The following is a 17,115-nucleotide window of genomic DNA, read 5'->3' on the forward strand; positions in this document are numbered from 1 at the left end:
ATTTTCCGTTCTACTCACAGGCAGTTGTTTAAAATCCAATTGTCCACAGGAAAAAGTCAGCGCTCTCCGGCAACAGCAAAGCGGCTTCACTCCGTGAAAGAAGCAGTCGATTCAAAGCACCGCGCCACTCACCCCACGTCGCTCCAGATCCCCAAAAACCGGGTTTCCCCGCGAGTAGGGGGGGCGCAGAGGTGCCAGCCGAATCCCACGTCCACAGGCTTCTCCCGCCTGTGGTTTTTGATGGGTCTCCGCCTCGCCGTGGCGGTTCAGACCCTGTTTTCCACGGAGCGGATTCCTCCCGATCGGAGGAAATCCGCCATTGCCAGAGGCGCCAACCCGGAAGTCCTATCACGAAATTTCTTAACAACATTGACGCGGGGGGACGGGGACGCAGGTGGCGCTGTGGGTAAAACCTCAGCGCCTAGGACTTGCCGATTGTATGGTTGGCGGTTCGAATCCCCGTGGCGGGGTGTGCTCCCATCGTTCGGTCCCAGCGCCTGCCAACGTAGCAGTTTGAAAGCACCCTCGGGTGCAAGTAGATAAACAGGGACCGCTTACCAGCGGGAAGGTAAACGGCATTCCGTGTGCTGTGCTGGCTCACCAGATGCAGCGTCGTCACGCTGGCCACGTGACCCGGAAGTGTCTGCGGACAGCACTGGCTCCCGGCCTCTAGAGTGAGATGAGCGCACAACCCTAGAGTCTGTCAAGACTGGCCCGTACGGGCAGGGGTACCTTTACCTTTAACATCCTCTTCATAGTCCAATGCAAGTATTATTATATGTACTTTGATTCTACCCATAACGATCAAATACCATACAAGTGTATGAGTAGATAGCATTTGGAAATATGAGAGTATTGCCAAACTCCTCTAGGTCTCACTTATATAGGATATGGGCCACAGGAAAAGCTGTTACACATGTAATATTTCCATGTATGACTCATTCATGTGTTAATCTTAACATGCCAGTGATCAATAGTCCAGGTGGGTGCAACACTAGGAAGCTCATGTTACATGCAATGGGCAATGGGCAAAGTGCATTAAAATGTAACCAATTAGCCACGCAGAGCAAGCTTCCATTGGCTGAGAGATTACCAAGTGGTCTGCATCTGATTCAAATCATGCCTTTGGTACCTGCAACTAGACAAAGGGGATTGTGTTTGTATGTCTCCCGAGAGACAACTGGGAAGTGGGTACTGGAACTTGTACCTGTGCTGCATTGATAACAAATAGGACAGGGATTCATTTGTGAGTATGATTTCATTCTAAATCTCACTATACTTCAAGGAACGATAATTATCTGCACTGATATTCAAAAGTGCATTACCATGCCTACTTTCCAAATTGCTGAAGCAATTTTACAAAACTGAAATCAATTTACGTTTCCAGTGCAGGGGTAACTATCAAATGTAAAGGAAAAGCTCCATAAAAGTGTAGCTAACATCATGAACTCAACTGAGGTACAACAGTCTAACTTGTATATGCAATACAGGATAAGTCACACTGTTAGAACTCATAGGATGCATGTCTGTTGTGGCCTAGTTGTCACTGTTAATACAGAAATTTAATTAATTTTGAAACAATTTTGCTATCATGAAATCTAGCTCTACAGGGTTAAAGCCTTCAACCTGATGAGTGCAAGGCAGTGAGAAAATTCATGGTTAGATATGGCCTCTAATTTAAAAGATAATTTGCATGTCATAGACAGGCAAATTAACTCCCAGGTGACAGCTGTTTTACTGAGTTCATTCCTGGCAATGGATTTTGTGTAGAGGAAAAATATAATCCTGCTACAAAAGGATGAAAATAAGCACTCTTCTGCCTTACAAAAAAAAAGAGACAAAAAGTATGCATATGAAACTTAACAGTACTACTGACAAATTTTATTTCTTTATTAAAACAATTTATATATTACTTAACTACAATAGTCTCTAAGCAGCTTCTAAAGACACAATATAAAAAGAAAAATCAGCTAAAACTATAAAATAAAATTTCAATTAAAATGCTTCCTGGAATTAAAAAAAAAAACCCTTTTCAGAAGGAGCCGGAAGTTCTGAAGGGGTGGTATACAGTACTAACTTTATTGTATCTTTTTCCTAAACTTGTTATCTCCTCCAACCATGGGGAAAGCTACAATAAAAATTAAACAAAACAAGCCAAAAATAAATAAATAAGCCAATATAATATTTTTGTATTTCCTGCCCAAGGAAACTATACAATTAGATAATCCACAACCCTATTTCCAAAAAGCAAGAAAGATGCCGTGACCTCCCTGTTGAATAGATACCTATGTAAATTGGATATTTTGATAAATTTCCTTGTGCTATTGTGACATTAATGATACTACCAGGATTATGTAAAAATTTCAAGAGGCTTATGTTGCTTGCTACAACCATCTCTGCTGTCTTGCAGGTAACAGGCAAGCCAGCACAGAATACTTGCATAAACAGGTACCACTGTGGCAGGAAGGTAAACAGCATTTCTGTGTGCTCCAGCACTCGTCACGGTCCTCCATGCATCAATAGCTGTTTAGTCCTGCTGGCCACATGACCCAGAAAGCTGTCTGTGGACAAACGCCGGTTCCCTTGGCCTGAGGCAAGATGAACACCAAACCCCAGAGTCCCCTTGGACTGGACATAACTGTCCAGGGGTCCTTTACCTTTACTTGCATGAGTATTAGTTGCAGGGTATTTTTTTCATCTGGAACTTGCCAGAACTCAGTTCCAGCACCTCTCAGGTGGGCACCATTGCCATTATAAGAGCATGAGGGAGGCGTTCATGGTGAGTTCTGGCACCTCTTTTTCTAGAAAAAGTAGCATGAGGTAGTAGTCAACTAGGTTTTACTCAGAGTAGGCTTCCTGATATTAATGGATGTAAATTAGATGTATTCATTGATTTTAAGAGTTGTACTCTGAGTAAAACTTAATTGAACACCACCCATGGTCTCAAAGCATACTGATCTTGGGAATTTCCATCACCAGCATTGAATGCAGATCGGTTAAGATATTAATAGTGTTTGCTCTATACTACAAACCATCAAAGAAATGGACTACATTCTTACTATAAGGAGGCCTGGGTTCAGTTCCTCACTCAGCCATGAAGCTCACAGAGTGGCTTTGGGACAGCCACCAACTCTCAGTGTAACATACTTCACAGGCTTGTTGTGAGGATTAATGGAGAGCAGGGGCAGGGAAGAGGACAATGCCTTTATCACCAGCAGCTTCATCATTTTATGTGTATGCCACATTTCCATGGTAAACAGTTAAGTTGTGGGTGAACATATCAGACGACACAGCGATTCTTCAAACAGCTCTTGTTTATTCACGGGCCAGAACAGAACTGAACTGAAGGGTTTAGCCAGCCTGTTTATATAGAGCTCCACTAGAACGCAACAGTAACCACTTTCTGTAACTATCCAATCACTGAAAGTCACTTTTGATCCCTTATTTGCATATGTGGACCTGAGTGAAATCTATCTACAGTATCCCCCTGCTGGCCCAGGGTGAGAACTTCAGTACATAACATAAACCATGCTGAAGTCAGCTCAAGTTTCATTGGAATAGCACTGTAAATATTAAAAAAAAACACCCACCCCAATGCAAACCAGATTGCTAAAACTGCTGCGACACTTGTACACTCATTCAGCATCCATTGGCTCACATTGAAACATTAAGTTCCTGGAAGGAAAAGTGAGGTGTAACTGTTAAATAAATGAATGATAAATCAATTAGTCCGGCAGTACCAGGGGAGCTGGGATTTATCTGTGCAGTGCTCTCCATGGACCTTGTGTTCATCTAACCAGACAGGGGTTCTTATTTCTGCTCCTGCCTACAACCAGGAGGAGGAGCTTTGCCAAAAGTGCCCCAATAATAATTGAATTAAGACAGACTTTATATACTAAAATTAACTCACCTGTAGAGATCTGTGATCAGTCCTTCCCTCCAGCGAGAACAAAGATTATTAAGAAGACGCTCGTGCTGTGCAAATAAACAGATGTAGTTGGAGACAGGAACAGGATCCTTTGAAAAGCAGGTAATTGTTTCTATCATACTGTACTGGTTGACATGTATTCTGAAGTAGTTTCCCTTTATCGCATCTCCTGTGGTGATTGCCATCCCCTGTGATAAATTAAGAAAACAGTTGTGACAGCAGACAGAGGAAAACAAAGTTGGACAGCATATTGCTAAAGAGGGATTAGCAAACTCTGAGGTGTTTTATCATCAATACTCTTGGATATCTAGTAAGTTGTGGGTTATACACAATAACACCGTCTGTCTTGCTATTCGATGCAAAATTAGCTGTAGTTAAATGTTAAGGGTGGTATTCAGCTAAGTCCTACTCAGAGCAGATCCATATCTGGCAACCTCAGTGAATCTACTCTGAGTAGGACTGTCACTGAATATCACCCTTAGTGTCCTGTGTTTTTACTGAAGAAGACATACACCAGGTCACCCACAACACTGGAGGGCACTGAGTAAGGTTGTCACCTTACCCTAAATACACAGAGAAGTTCAGGTGGTAAAGTTTTCACTATCATTGCATCGCTATGTGCGGCTTACAATACAGCCACAGATTTCCTAGAAAACTGAAAGCTGCAGCAGTACCAGATCACATAGGCCTGCTTTACACGACTCACATATTTTTAGAACTTACATAATTAGGTTGTGATTCTTGTACATCCAAGCGAGAAGGAATTCCAGGTTTAAAAATATGCACATAATTATATTTTCCAGGTAGAACACCACCTGTCAGAAGCAATGAGAGGTCTTGTGAAGATCTCTATAATGGCTGCCAGCATATATGACAGCTAATTTGTTAATCATAAAATATGATAATTCCACGTTTAAAACTCTTTGTTACATTTTTTTGTGTTATTTCTAAGACAATGCCATGGTGACTGGAGCAAGAACAGGTAGTACCTTGCTGTTGTTTCATAGGTTCATCTGCACCATGTGTAAGCACCTAGAACCCCTGGAATCTTACACAGCTCAGTGATAGTGGTGGCATGGAACTATATCTATATATGAATTTGCATTTGACATCTATGCCAGATGTTCATGAGAAAAAATTCTGCCTGGGGAAAAAAATCCTCCTGATATTAAGATATAGGAACAATATTTTTCTAAACTGATACTTTATACACCCTATACCAGGGGTTGGCAACCTGGTTCCTACCGCCCACTAGTGGGTGTTTCAGGATTCTGGGTGGACTTTTTGGGGTTCTACGGCACAAGCTGAATCCTCCTTCCATCAAGCACTGGTGGGCGGTAAGGAAATTTTACCACCAAGAAAGATGCATTAGTGGGTGGTAGGTATGAAAAGGTTGACTTCCCCTGCCTTATACAAATGTTAATTTCCTCCACTTCACATTTCATGCTGCACAAGATGAAAATATTATAGAAATGCTAGACAATGAAAAGGAATGTTCTTGGCCCACCTTGAACTTTGCACCCCTTGTATATAGGGATGAGTCTATCCAAATCTTCTGGGGGCTCAAAAACTGGCTCCAGAGTTGGATCAAAAAGATTTAGCATGGTTGCAGCAAGCTGGAAGCCAACCTCTTTTGAGCTGAAATTGCTGTGTGTCCATTCATTGGCATAGTATATATTGGAGAACTTGGTTAAAGAACCTGCAGCTCTGATGGCGATATCATTAGTATGGAAGTTGGTATCAATCACAAGCCTCCCGTCGTAAACAAGACACGCATCATTAATTGCCTTGAAGGTCTCATAATCCACTCTTTTTTCAGTAAAGCTAAAGAATGCCTAAAAATAAGGCAGTAATTAGTCATCCTATAAAACAGGCAGCGCCAACATGGTGTCCTTCAGATGCAGCTACACTAATCATCATGCTTGAAGGCACCCACTTTCAGCTAAGGGGCAGTGACTTTGAGTCTGCAATCTGCAGGGGTCAGCTGTGCAATTCCCATGGGGAACTCTGTCACACAGCTGATGCAGTTGCACCTCTACCTGCCTCACACCTGACGTCACATATGATGTCAGGTGTAGGACAGGTAGTTATGGTTTGGAGAAAATGGCTTGTGGGCCAAATTGGGACTTATGCCAGACCAAATGTGACCCTTGGGCGGGAGGTTCCCCACCCCTGCCATAAAGGGTCATTGTGCCCCATTGAGGGACATCAAGTTATCAAGTCCACACATATGTTAGAGAAGGTGCAACAACTTAGGCACATATTTTCATATGCATTGGGAGTGACTACTGCTTCATGCATTTTAGTTATGTGTCTTTAAGGAGATCTCAGAAATTATGGGGTGAGAAATATTGATGGATCCAATTAGCACTTATTAGCTTAAATAAAGCTCTGTTGTCCAAGGATCTGATTATTTGCTTGATAATAGCAGGTAGGCTTGAGGCTGCTAAAAATTGGAAGTCTCCTTGGACATTGTCATGGTATGAAAGGGTGTGGAGCATAGCATAGCCCAGCAGAAAAAACAGACTTGTTCTGTTTAGGGCAATTGGAAATAACAAACACTGAATCTTTTGATACAACTTGGAATAGATTTATTCATTTATTTATCAGTAGAGGTGGATCTGGCCAAAATGTTCCATAATCTAAAGACATACATGGTCTGACATATGTCCGCCATGTTGATTCTCTTGAATAGAGATATCAAATTTCCAGTGATATTCTCTTAATCTGATTCAATAAGATCAGCAGAAGGGGCAGTCTCAAAGTAAATTTTGTCACTGCTATTATTATATGTAAAATTTTCCTCCAAAAATCATAGGTGACTCAACATTCCCACCACATATGTAATAATTGCATAGTTTTGGCTGAGCACTTCCAGCATTTAAAATGATTTATGAGTAGGTTTTATTGAACCTAGCTCAAATTAAGTACCAGCATAAAAGCTGCTTATATTGAGCTTTTCTTACTGATAAGCTGAGTGAGGATTCTCTCACAGAGCTCCAAATCTTGACCAATTTCTGCACGGAAATACTAAACCCCAGATCTCTTTTCCACCTTGTTCTGACTACTGAGTCCCTTTTCCTAAATCCATTAACTATAATTTTTGGTCGAAATACTTTTTGCCACATTATCTGATGTAATTTCCCCCCAAGGAACCATACCTTACCACACAGGTTGAACCTACAAATTTAGGCAGCAGATATTGGAACCATGGGAAAATCTGTTCTCTTGTTTTTTTGACTAATTACATGTCTTATTAACATCAGTCCATTATTTACTAGATACCCAAATTTATATATCACATGTTTTTCCAAGTTAAAAAAATCCAACAGCTGATTGACTCAGATACGATGACTTAATATAGATAAAAGTACAAAATTTCCCATTTGTACTTGACCCATTTTTTTCAATAATGAATGTGGCATTTAACTTTGTTCTAATAAATTTCCCCTCTCATTTTTAGACGTTCACCTTAATGTTTCAAATGGGGCATTAAGTTGTCCAACTGATATGAATCTTTACCCTATCTTGTACAAGCCATATTTTTAATCAAATTCAGCTAGTATTATTGGTTACTCTTGTGAGACATATCCTGCTATATACATTTATCAAGAATTTTCTGCCAAACTTTTAGTTCCTGTGTATTCATTGTATGATCGCAGTCTTGATAGCATTTATCTGAGGCATTCATGACAAATTCAGTTTTTCCTATTTACAAAAATCCACTTTTATTTTTTTGAACAATAGTTCCCTCTCTTTTTGATATTGTTACCTAATTTTATACATATGTGTATAACCAGTTGGTTACTAATTTCCAACGCAAAGGGACCCCAAGTGAAACAATTTCCACTTTCTGATTGTGTATTTTATATGCTGATACAGCTCCATACTTGTCAATTATTTGGAACCCATGATTTAAAGATTCCCTAGGGCTTTCTAAAGACAATGTGGCATCAGTTGTATATAGGAAGATCCTAATCTGACCCATTTTAAGCTTGATCCCTCGTATTTGTGACTCTTCCATTGTTGCAATGGTGAATGGTTCGATTGCCATAGCAAATTGGAATAGGGAAGGCAGATAGCCTTGTGCTGTAATTTTCTTAAATTAAATTGTTCTGTTTATTGTCTGAAATGCTTTGTAAATTAGGAAACCCATACTGTTCTTCCTGGGACTCTTTCCCCTTTGGGTATCTTTTTGGTGACATCTTAACTGAGAAAGATGTAATCTTACTGCTCCATAAATTTCTGACTTATGTACAAAACACAGTTACAGATAGGTAGCCGTGTTGGTCTGCCATAGTCAAAATAAAAAAATTCCTTCCAGTAGCACCTTAAAGACCAACTAAGTTAGTTCTTGGTATGAGCTTTCGTGTGCTTTTTCGTAGATAAATTAATGGATTACTGTACAAAACACAGTAATCCATTAATTTATCTATTTCTTCCTTTCATTATTAGCATAAACAAACATAAGCAAAACCAAAAACATAGCATATAGTTACAATTTCCTAAGCACTCCCCAAGTATTAATTTAATTCATCAGTTGACTCTAATCAACATTTAAACCAAATAATTAATCAAAACACCAATTATATTATTTTAATGGGGGGAGAATACATTAATTTAATTCCTCAGTTAAGTCATTTCTCACCTGTCAAATGTACTTGACCATAATGTGTGCATTTTGATAATCATCTGAATGTATGTCCACTGAAAATAATGAAATGCAGATGGAGAACATCTGTATCCAGATGGGCATCCAAGTGATGATATCATTCACCTACATTGTATTAATATTTAACAGGGTGTTGATTTTGAATGTGCATCTAGATCCACATTCTTTTTCTCAGCTGGTCAAATATAATTGCACAGGGCTAGGCTTGGAGGACATTGAAACCACAAACAGAATGTGGAAGCATTTTCTCCTTCCATGCACACCTTCACCTTCAGAGTGAGGGCGATGAAAAAGGCTTCATCTAGCATGACATAATCATATAGCTTCACGTGGTATCAGTATTTACTAAATGATTCCTGATTAGCTTCTGACTCTTTCAAGGGCAGGGACTGCTGAAAGAACAGCAATTTGGAGAAACATTGACTGCTTTAGATGTGAAAAAATAGGCACAGGGAACAGTAGAGGGTTGGTTTTTTGGTGGATCTTCCCACCTCTCTACCAGCAACTTTTGCATCAAAACCTAAACTTCATGACAATTTGGCCAAGCAATAGCTTTAATTATCATTCTGACATGGGCTCAGTTCTCAGAAAACAGCAATGTTTACATGCATTTATTAGACATTTTTAAATGAACATTAAAATAAAAACAAGTTATGAAAATTTATTTTAAAAGTTGATTTGTGTTTTAAAAATTCAGCCACCACAAGGAAATGCCCCTGCACAGCTCTTTTTCATTTCATTGTACAAGAGGATGTCCCTGTGGATTGTTGCATCCTTTTAATTCAATAGTTCAGTGGCTCTGCTTAATGGAAGGATGTTACATAACAAAGACATATATACTTACAGAACATTGCAATCTGAATGGCTTTGTATTAGTAGTGAAAGATGCAAACTCAATTGGGTCCGGGTGGGTGCCATCATTCCACTGAGCCAGCAGACTGTCATGATACACAGTCACACCAGCTCTGGACAGGGCTCTCTGGACAGCATTTTCTATTGCGTTGTTATTAAGAGAAGTAACATTTGAGCATAATGGAGGATGCACAAGGTGTATGAGGCTGCCATTAATTCCTAATGATAAGAGAGCTGCTATAGTAGTGTAAATGTCAATTGTATTCCCATAGACAATAACATTCCCTGGGAGGGCAGAAAAGAGAAAAAAATAATTTAAGACATATAATAAAAACCTTATTAGTGTAACTCAGATGATAATAATACTGAACTGATCTGTGACCCTCTTGTTGCTCTGATGCTATGAAGTAAACAATGTTACCTAGCAACAGTTGCTAGGATAATTTAGTGAAGACTCTACAGAATACATCCGACAAAGTAGCAAGCACGTAACACAGAATTGGACATTAATTATGCCCCCAGATTTTGAAACCCTTTAGTCTGAGAACCTTTTTTTTTCCGGGGGGACGGGGACCTTTAGCAAGCTCCTTTACCCAGCCATTTCTCATCTTTTGTTTGGTTACAGTACTTTCAAATAAAAAATAAAAGTCCTGCAAAAAGGATATGGGGAATTGGGGGAGGGGAGAGAAGAAGAAGTAACATAGCTATCAGAACTCAGAGGATTCTCTCTCATCATTCTCTCTCATCAACCAGAAAAAAAAAATGTGTGTTTCTTACATATCTACCATTTCCTCGTGTTTCTTTTCCTTGGTCAAATATAATGAAATCCACAATGGGCCGGGAACATTCACTTAAGGAGTTGGGGACTTGCTGTAGGAAAACCCAAAGAAACTGAAGGCCTGTCTAATAAATATGTATAGGGCTCATTCCAAGCAAAGTTAAGCTTTCTAGCATTATACTGTATTTTGGGGTGTAGGTCCTAAATAAAGTGTGAATGGGCTAGATGCACAGGAGAAATGAACAGGGAACTTATTCAGGAGCCCTGGTTAGCTGCAGTTGTTAGTGGTAAACTTGGGTTTGCTGCCTCACAATTTGTAAAGTGGTCCTTAATCCCACTTAATTTAAAACAAAAAGTTAGGCATGTAATTCTCTTTTGCCCATTGAAAGAAAGGGATTGCCATGTTCATAAGTTTCCATTATGCTCACATGGTGTACAAATTAGGGCTAACTCCTGATTAAAGAAAGCTTAGTCAATGGCCTGGTTTACTTCTGTGGAGGCTGGTCCATAAGAGCAAATGGGGTACTGCCCCATCAACTTAAGTTTGTCTTCAACCAACCCACACCTGCCTGCCTCTTTACTTATAAGCGACTCAGGGGGGTGGCCCTGGCTATCATCTTCCTCTTCCTAGTCTCTGTGTTGCCCTTGCAGAACTCGGCAGGGAGATGGGGACAAAACCAGAATTAGTTGGCTCAGGCTATCATTGTCTTTGGCTCCATCTGCTGTTGGCCTCCTTGCCTTCTGCTGCACCATTCCCGATGGGCACCAGCCACCCCTGGTTTAGCTGATTTAGAAATTAAATGTGCATATTAATTAAAAACATATTTATGAAGCAAAAAGGCTTTATTTTTCAAGTTATATATTTATTATTTTACTTGTAAAATTACTATCCTGCCCTTCCTCCCAAAGGAGCTCCAGGCAGCAATGTTTGTATTACAGCAAGATTAATATTAGAATACTTTTTCTGTTGTATGTGTGAGGGGGGATGCCTCTTCGAGATGACACCCACCATATGAAGCTGTTATAAGCACTTGCATTAAAAATATTTTTTAAAAAATTACCATTTATTACCTAATTAAACAGGGGCACCCTTTTGGATGAGCAAAAAGTTGATTAAATGTAATTAGCATTTAGCTGGAGGTACAATATGAACTCCCTATGGTTGGTTTTCTTCTTTACAGAAAACTGAATCCTGATACATTTACAAATATTCCAAATTAGAGAATGGTCAAAACAATTCCTTTCAGTAGTATTAAGTTTTCTAATTATTTTGTTGTGACAGTCCTGACACTCATGAGAATTGTCTGGGACTATTTTATTCACTGTTGGCAGTACTGTAGAGATGTTACAAAGCAATATTCATTTCAAATCCTACTATAAAATCAAAAGTAGTATTGAAGATATTCTGCTATGTTAACACTGCTGAATTAGGGTAAGTAACAAAGAAATAGTTTTGGAATTTGACCACAATCCAGTCCTTCATAAAAAGGCATGAGTGGTGTTGCTTTGGAGTTGCATTTAAAAAAAATATTTACTTCATACATATAACTCTCCAAAACAGTGTAAATTTTAATGAATATTTTATATTCTTTGTAAACAGCTTAGAAATTCTATTTACATTAAGCTGTGAACAAATAAGATAAATAAATAAGACTGTAGTTTTCTCATTTTCAGAAGAATCAGAGCCAGCAAAGATTGTACTGGATTTCTCACCATTCAGAACAAGGTGAAGAAAACAATTGTATATGTCTATGTTGCTTTATTCCAAAGAAGCCATAAGGTGCTAAGAAAGGAGGGTGAAATTCAACAGCCGATTTTCAGCAATGAAAATGGATGGCAAGTTTCCAGGTAGAATGATCTGGGTCAGTATTAGCTTCTGCAGGCCCTCTAGGAGAGCTCATTGCCAGCGAAGACAGATGTTGTTCTGATAAGGTTCAAAACTTATTTGAACACTTACACCCCCAAAGGACTGGGGATTGCCAAAGCCCAACACAAGTGAAGTTTCAGGAATTTAAAGAGGCAGGGTTCTAGTTGTGAACCACAGAGGCACTCAAGAGTTTGGTCTCTGCTTTCTCTGAGGGAGACCTTCCACCTCCAAGAGGTATTTGGGGAGTCTCTCTTCAGACTCAGAGCCCAGTAAATTCTTAGACCTCAGCACAGAGATGCAAGACATCCTCCCAGCAGCTTACTTCTTTTATTGTGGTAGCCCAACAGTCACAGTGCTGCATCTGTGTGTGAGGTGGCCTTGAAAACACCTTCACCCCTGTTGCTTTGTAATGATGATGGAAAATTATTTTAAAATATAAAATAACTTCAAACTTAATTCCCAGCTGGCAGCAGGTGCTGCAGGTGTTTGCTGGGGCCACGACACCCAGAATGCCTTGCTCTGGGGAAGAGCAAAGGATAGGGGCAAGAGGTCAACAGAGTTCAGCAGAAGCCTTGCTGACTGGTTGATAGCTAGCAACATAGCAGCATGCAGAGGCAGACAGCAGGTTGGGTGGTGGGTTGGCTGGCATCCAAGCAGCCATAGGAGGAGCAACAGCAGTTGGGTGGCCAGCAACAAGACATTGCCATGGAAGCAATGGTGGCAAGTGACCCCATGGACAGCAGATTGGGTACATGATGCTCCATCCATCTCTATATGCCACCTGAGCCATGTGGCTCAGTGTGGCTCATGGTAGGGCTGCCCTTGCTTCACCTGTCAGCTGCAGTATGTGTTCAGGTTCATGTAAGAGGAGAGAGTTCCAAGTTGTTCAGTGCTCTGAAGACAAGAACCAGCACGTTGAATTGAGCTGGAACCAAACTCAAACACCCAAGCCCATATAAATCAGTCACACTGCTGCACTGTACACCAACGGAAGCTTACTGAAGGGAAAGCCCCACATAGTGCATTTGCAGATGTCAAATCTGAATGTAACCAGGGCATGTGTAACTATGACAAGATCAACATTAACAATTTAATGTTCTGCAGTAGTGAATAACACATTATGAGCATAAAGAGCCAGCATTTGCACCATAACACAGAGAACTATATTGCCAACCTGCTACAAATCTAAGTAACTTGACATGTCAGAAAAAGGCGAGCTACTGTATCTTAAATAGATTCATGCATAAAGCATCATAGGGCAGGATTGACCTAAACAACCTTGTCAGCAGAAGTCCTGCACAAGGACTTCTGCTTGCACCACAGGGCTTTCCCCCTTCTCCTCCATATGTGTGCCTCACATTGGCTCGGGGGGGGGGGTGTCAGGAAAACCCCCAGAACCGTGCATGGGGAAAGTGGGGTGTGTGTCATTCCTTCTGGCAAGCAGGAATGCTTGTGCAGATGGAATGACAGGAAAAGCACAACACAGAATTCCACCCACAGAGCTGGGACTCAAAGGTCATCAAATCCAATTAGCTGAACCAAAGCAGGCACATCACCATGTCTGTCTCCAACAAAAGGACCACATAGTCCTGTGTGCAAAATAGCAGAAGCAAAGTGTCTCTCAGTTATGAACAAATGTGCAAGCAAGTCAAACAGAGAAAATATTGGAATGTTGGGGTGGGGTGGGGTGGGGGTGGGGGTGAGGGTGGGGTGGGGGTGGGGGGGTGGGGGTGGGAGCGTAGAGGGAAGGAAGGGATTCTTCTCTGATTGCTCTTCCCCAAAGGAATTAACACCCACAACACCAAGTATCTTTCTCTATGTGTGGCTGTTCCTGATGCTCAAGAAAAAAGGAAATAAGAAACCAAAGTTCTGGAAAGGAGAAAATTCCTCATTTTAATCCTCATGGACCAGAATTGAGATACCAGAGGGGGGAAAGCAAAAAGAAAGCCCCCTTCATCCAGTGAGGAAATGTTAGTGCTACACTTGTTCTAGATAGAGTATTCTAGGGCTTTACACCTTGAACAGGTGGGAATTTGGTTAACATCCTTTTTGTCACTATCCATTATTGGACCCACAGTCTTCTTTAACTACAACAACACTCCTATTAGCATAAATCCTTTATTTTTGAAGGCAATTTAAATTTACGTTTACTTGCCACAAGACAAATAATGTTCTCTATGTGACCTCAAGAAATCATGTTTTCAATATATTATAAACATCCTATGTATGCCTTTTAGATAGTAATTGCAGAATAAACTACAGTGGTACCTCGGGTTACATACGCTTCAGGTTACATATGCTTCAGGTTACAGACTCCGCTAACCCAGAAATAGTACCTCGGGTTAAGAACTTTGCTTCAGGATGAGAACAGAAATCGTGCTGCAGCGGCGTGGTGGCAGCAGGAGGCCCCATTAGCTAAAGTGGTGCTTCAGGTTAAGAACAGTTTCAGGTTAAGAACGGACTTCCGGAAAGAATTAAGTACATAACCAGAGGTACCACTGTATATCAATCCAATAGAATCGTAGTATTTTCCAAATATGCTTTAACTACATGAAAACATATTTGAGAGAAAAACTTTATTATTCAGAGAAGTTACAGCAATCATAAATAAAGCCCATTACAATGGATTTATGGCTTACTACTAGATGCTCATGTCCCACTGCTGAGAATCTCACTCATTTCCTATAACTGGGAATACAAAACTTTCATGATCTTAGAATCATAGAATCCTAGAGTTGGAAGAGACCACAAGGGCCATCGAGTCCAACCCCCTGCCAAGCAGGAAACACCATCAGAGCACTCCTGACATATGGTTGTCAAGCCTCTGCTTAAAGACCTCCAAAGAAGGAGACTCCACCACACTCCTTGGCATCTTAGTATGACCTGAATTCTTAGGCTTGCAAAAATCACATTAAAAAGAAAGCACATTAGCTGGAGCTACAGTTTCTGTGCTTCATGATGTATGTACAACAATTTCAAAGCTATAACATTCCTTCAAGCATGTTTTTAGAAGAGCTACAAGCTGCATTTGGGTAAATAGAAAAATAAGTGATCCATTAAAGCAGTTTCGCTTCTTGCATCCACCCACTTAGCATTATTGAAAATGAATGGAAACTTAAGAATGACCATTAGAATCCGAATTATAATAGCTATATCCTGCTTAATTCTAACAGGGAAATCTAGTACAATAGGTAAAGGGAGGGTTCCTCCCAACCCTGGAAGTCACTGGTACAATGCATAAAGACCTCCTAGATCACTAACATAATGATTTGTATCCACACTGCCACAGACAATGAAGAGGCACATGACAAGAGTGGTCTCTTCTTAATGATATTCTCTCCCTGGCTGTAGTCTCTCCCGTCACGTCACACACCATCCTGGAAGTTCTTGGCCCTCTTGGGAGCAGCTTCTCATGGGGCCCAGAGGAACAGGGAAAGCTCCAGCATAGATGTGGTTCTTTGCAGTGGTAGCTCATGCCCATGGGGACTGGTGGGGCGCAAAGCAGGGAGGCCCATGGTAGGGGAAGCCAGAGTCATTTCTTGCTCTCCTCCTCTCTGGTGAGTTCTACAAAAGGCAACACTGAGTCTAAGGAGGAGGAAGCTGACAAGGCAGCACTTGTCATTAAGGTGGCAAGCGGGGCGGGGGGGGGGGGGGCTGAGGGCAAACTGATGTTGCTGCAGCAGGTGCCCCGTTTGCCCTGGACCAGCCTCCATATGTTCGTTGGCTCAGAAACTTCCTGCTGCCTATTTTTGGATCTAAGTAAAAAGTAAACTATCCCCACACCCAATGATTCAAAGCAGGTATTGACAGTAACAACCTATTTAATTCAATGCAGAAAGCATTATTTGCCCCTCCTTCTGTCAGTGTTATATGGTCCTGACAGCCACCTCCAGTCACCAGTCCAGCTGCCGCATCCTGGATTAGTTGTAGATTCCAAGTCACCTTCAAAGGTAGCCCGACATAGAGCGCATTGCAGTTATCAAAGCGGGAGATAACCAGAGCATGTACCACTCTGGTGAGACAGGGTGCAGGCAAGTAGGGTCTCAGCTGGCATACCAGATAGACAGCTACCCTGGACACAGAACTGACAAGCACCTCCATGTACAGCTGTGAGTCCAGGCTGCACACCTGGCCTTTCAGGGCACAGTTACCCCATTCAGGACCAGGGAGGTCCCCACACTCGCCCACCCCCTGTCCCCCAAGAACAGTACTTCTGCCTTGTCAGGATTCCACCTCAATCTGTTAGCTGCCATCCATCCTCCAGCCACTTCTAGCCACTCACATTGGACATTCGTTGCCTTCACTGGTTCTGATTTAAATGAAAAGTAGAGCTGGGTAGCATTTGCATACTGGTAAACACACAGCCCAAATCCCCTGATGTTCTCTCCTAGCGGCTTCAAATAGATGTTGAAGAGCATGGGGGAGAGGACAGAGCCCCGAGGCACCCCACAAGTGAGAGCCCAGGGGTCTGAACACTCATCCCCCAATGCCACTTTCTGGACATGTCCCAGGAAGAAGGAGCAGAACCACTGTATAACAGGGCCCCTGGATCCCAGCTCCTCTAGACGGTCCAGAAGGATACCATGGTCAATGGTATCAAAAGCTGTTGAAAGGAGGAGGAGGAGGAGGAGGAGTTTGGATTTGATATCACGCTTTGTCACTCCCCTAAGGAGCCCCAAAGCGGCTAACAATCTCCTTTCCCTTCCTCCCCCATAACAAACACTCTGTGAGGTGAGTGGGGCTGAGAGACTTCAAAGAAGTGTGACTAGCCCAAGGTCACCTAGCAGCTGCATGTGGAGGAGCGGAGACGCGAACCTGATTCACCAGATTACAAGTCTACCACTCTTTCACCTGTGTTCCTAGCCTGCCAGAGATCACTGACCAGCATGGCCAAGGCAGTTTCAGTCCCATGATGGAGCCTGAATCCCGATTGGAAGGGATCCAAATGGTCCGCATCCTCTAGGCATGTCTGGAGTTGTTCAGGGACCACTTGCTCCATCACCTTGCCCAACAATGGA

The 17,115-nt window shown here is 41.6% G+C and overlaps 1 protein-coding gene across 5 annotated transcripts in view; it reads right to left on the minus strand.

Annotated features, from left to right (window-relative positions):
- Window positions 1-17,115, minus strand: part of CFAP61 (cilia and flagella associated protein 61) — a 130,674-nt gene that overhangs the window by 14,219 nt on the left and 99,340 nt on the right. For 4 of the 5 annotated variants that reach the window (XM_081205956.1, XM_081205957.1, XM_081205954.1 and 1 more), the window contains 4 exons: window positions 9,445-9,737; window positions 5,436-5,763; window positions 4,652-4,743; window positions 3,911-4,116 (listed from right to left, as the gene is read on the minus strand). In XM_081205956.1, the coding sequence (XP_081062082.1) occupies window positions 3,911-4,116; window positions 4,652-4,743; window positions 5,436-5,763; window positions 9,445-9,737 (919 nt within the window). Of the gene's footprint in view, window positions 1-3,910; window positions 4,117-4,651; window positions 4,744-5,435; window positions 5,764-9,444; window positions 9,738-17,115 lie in introns of those variants that run through there. The other variant, XM_081205958.1, reaches the window with a different exon arrangement.

Source organism: Podarcis bocagei, assembly GCF_964188305.1.
Source record: "Podarcis bocagei genome assembly, chromosome: 8".
Classification (NCBI taxonomy): Eukaryota; Metazoa; Chordata; class Lepidosauria; order Squamata; family Lacertidae; genus Podarcis; species Podarcis bocagei.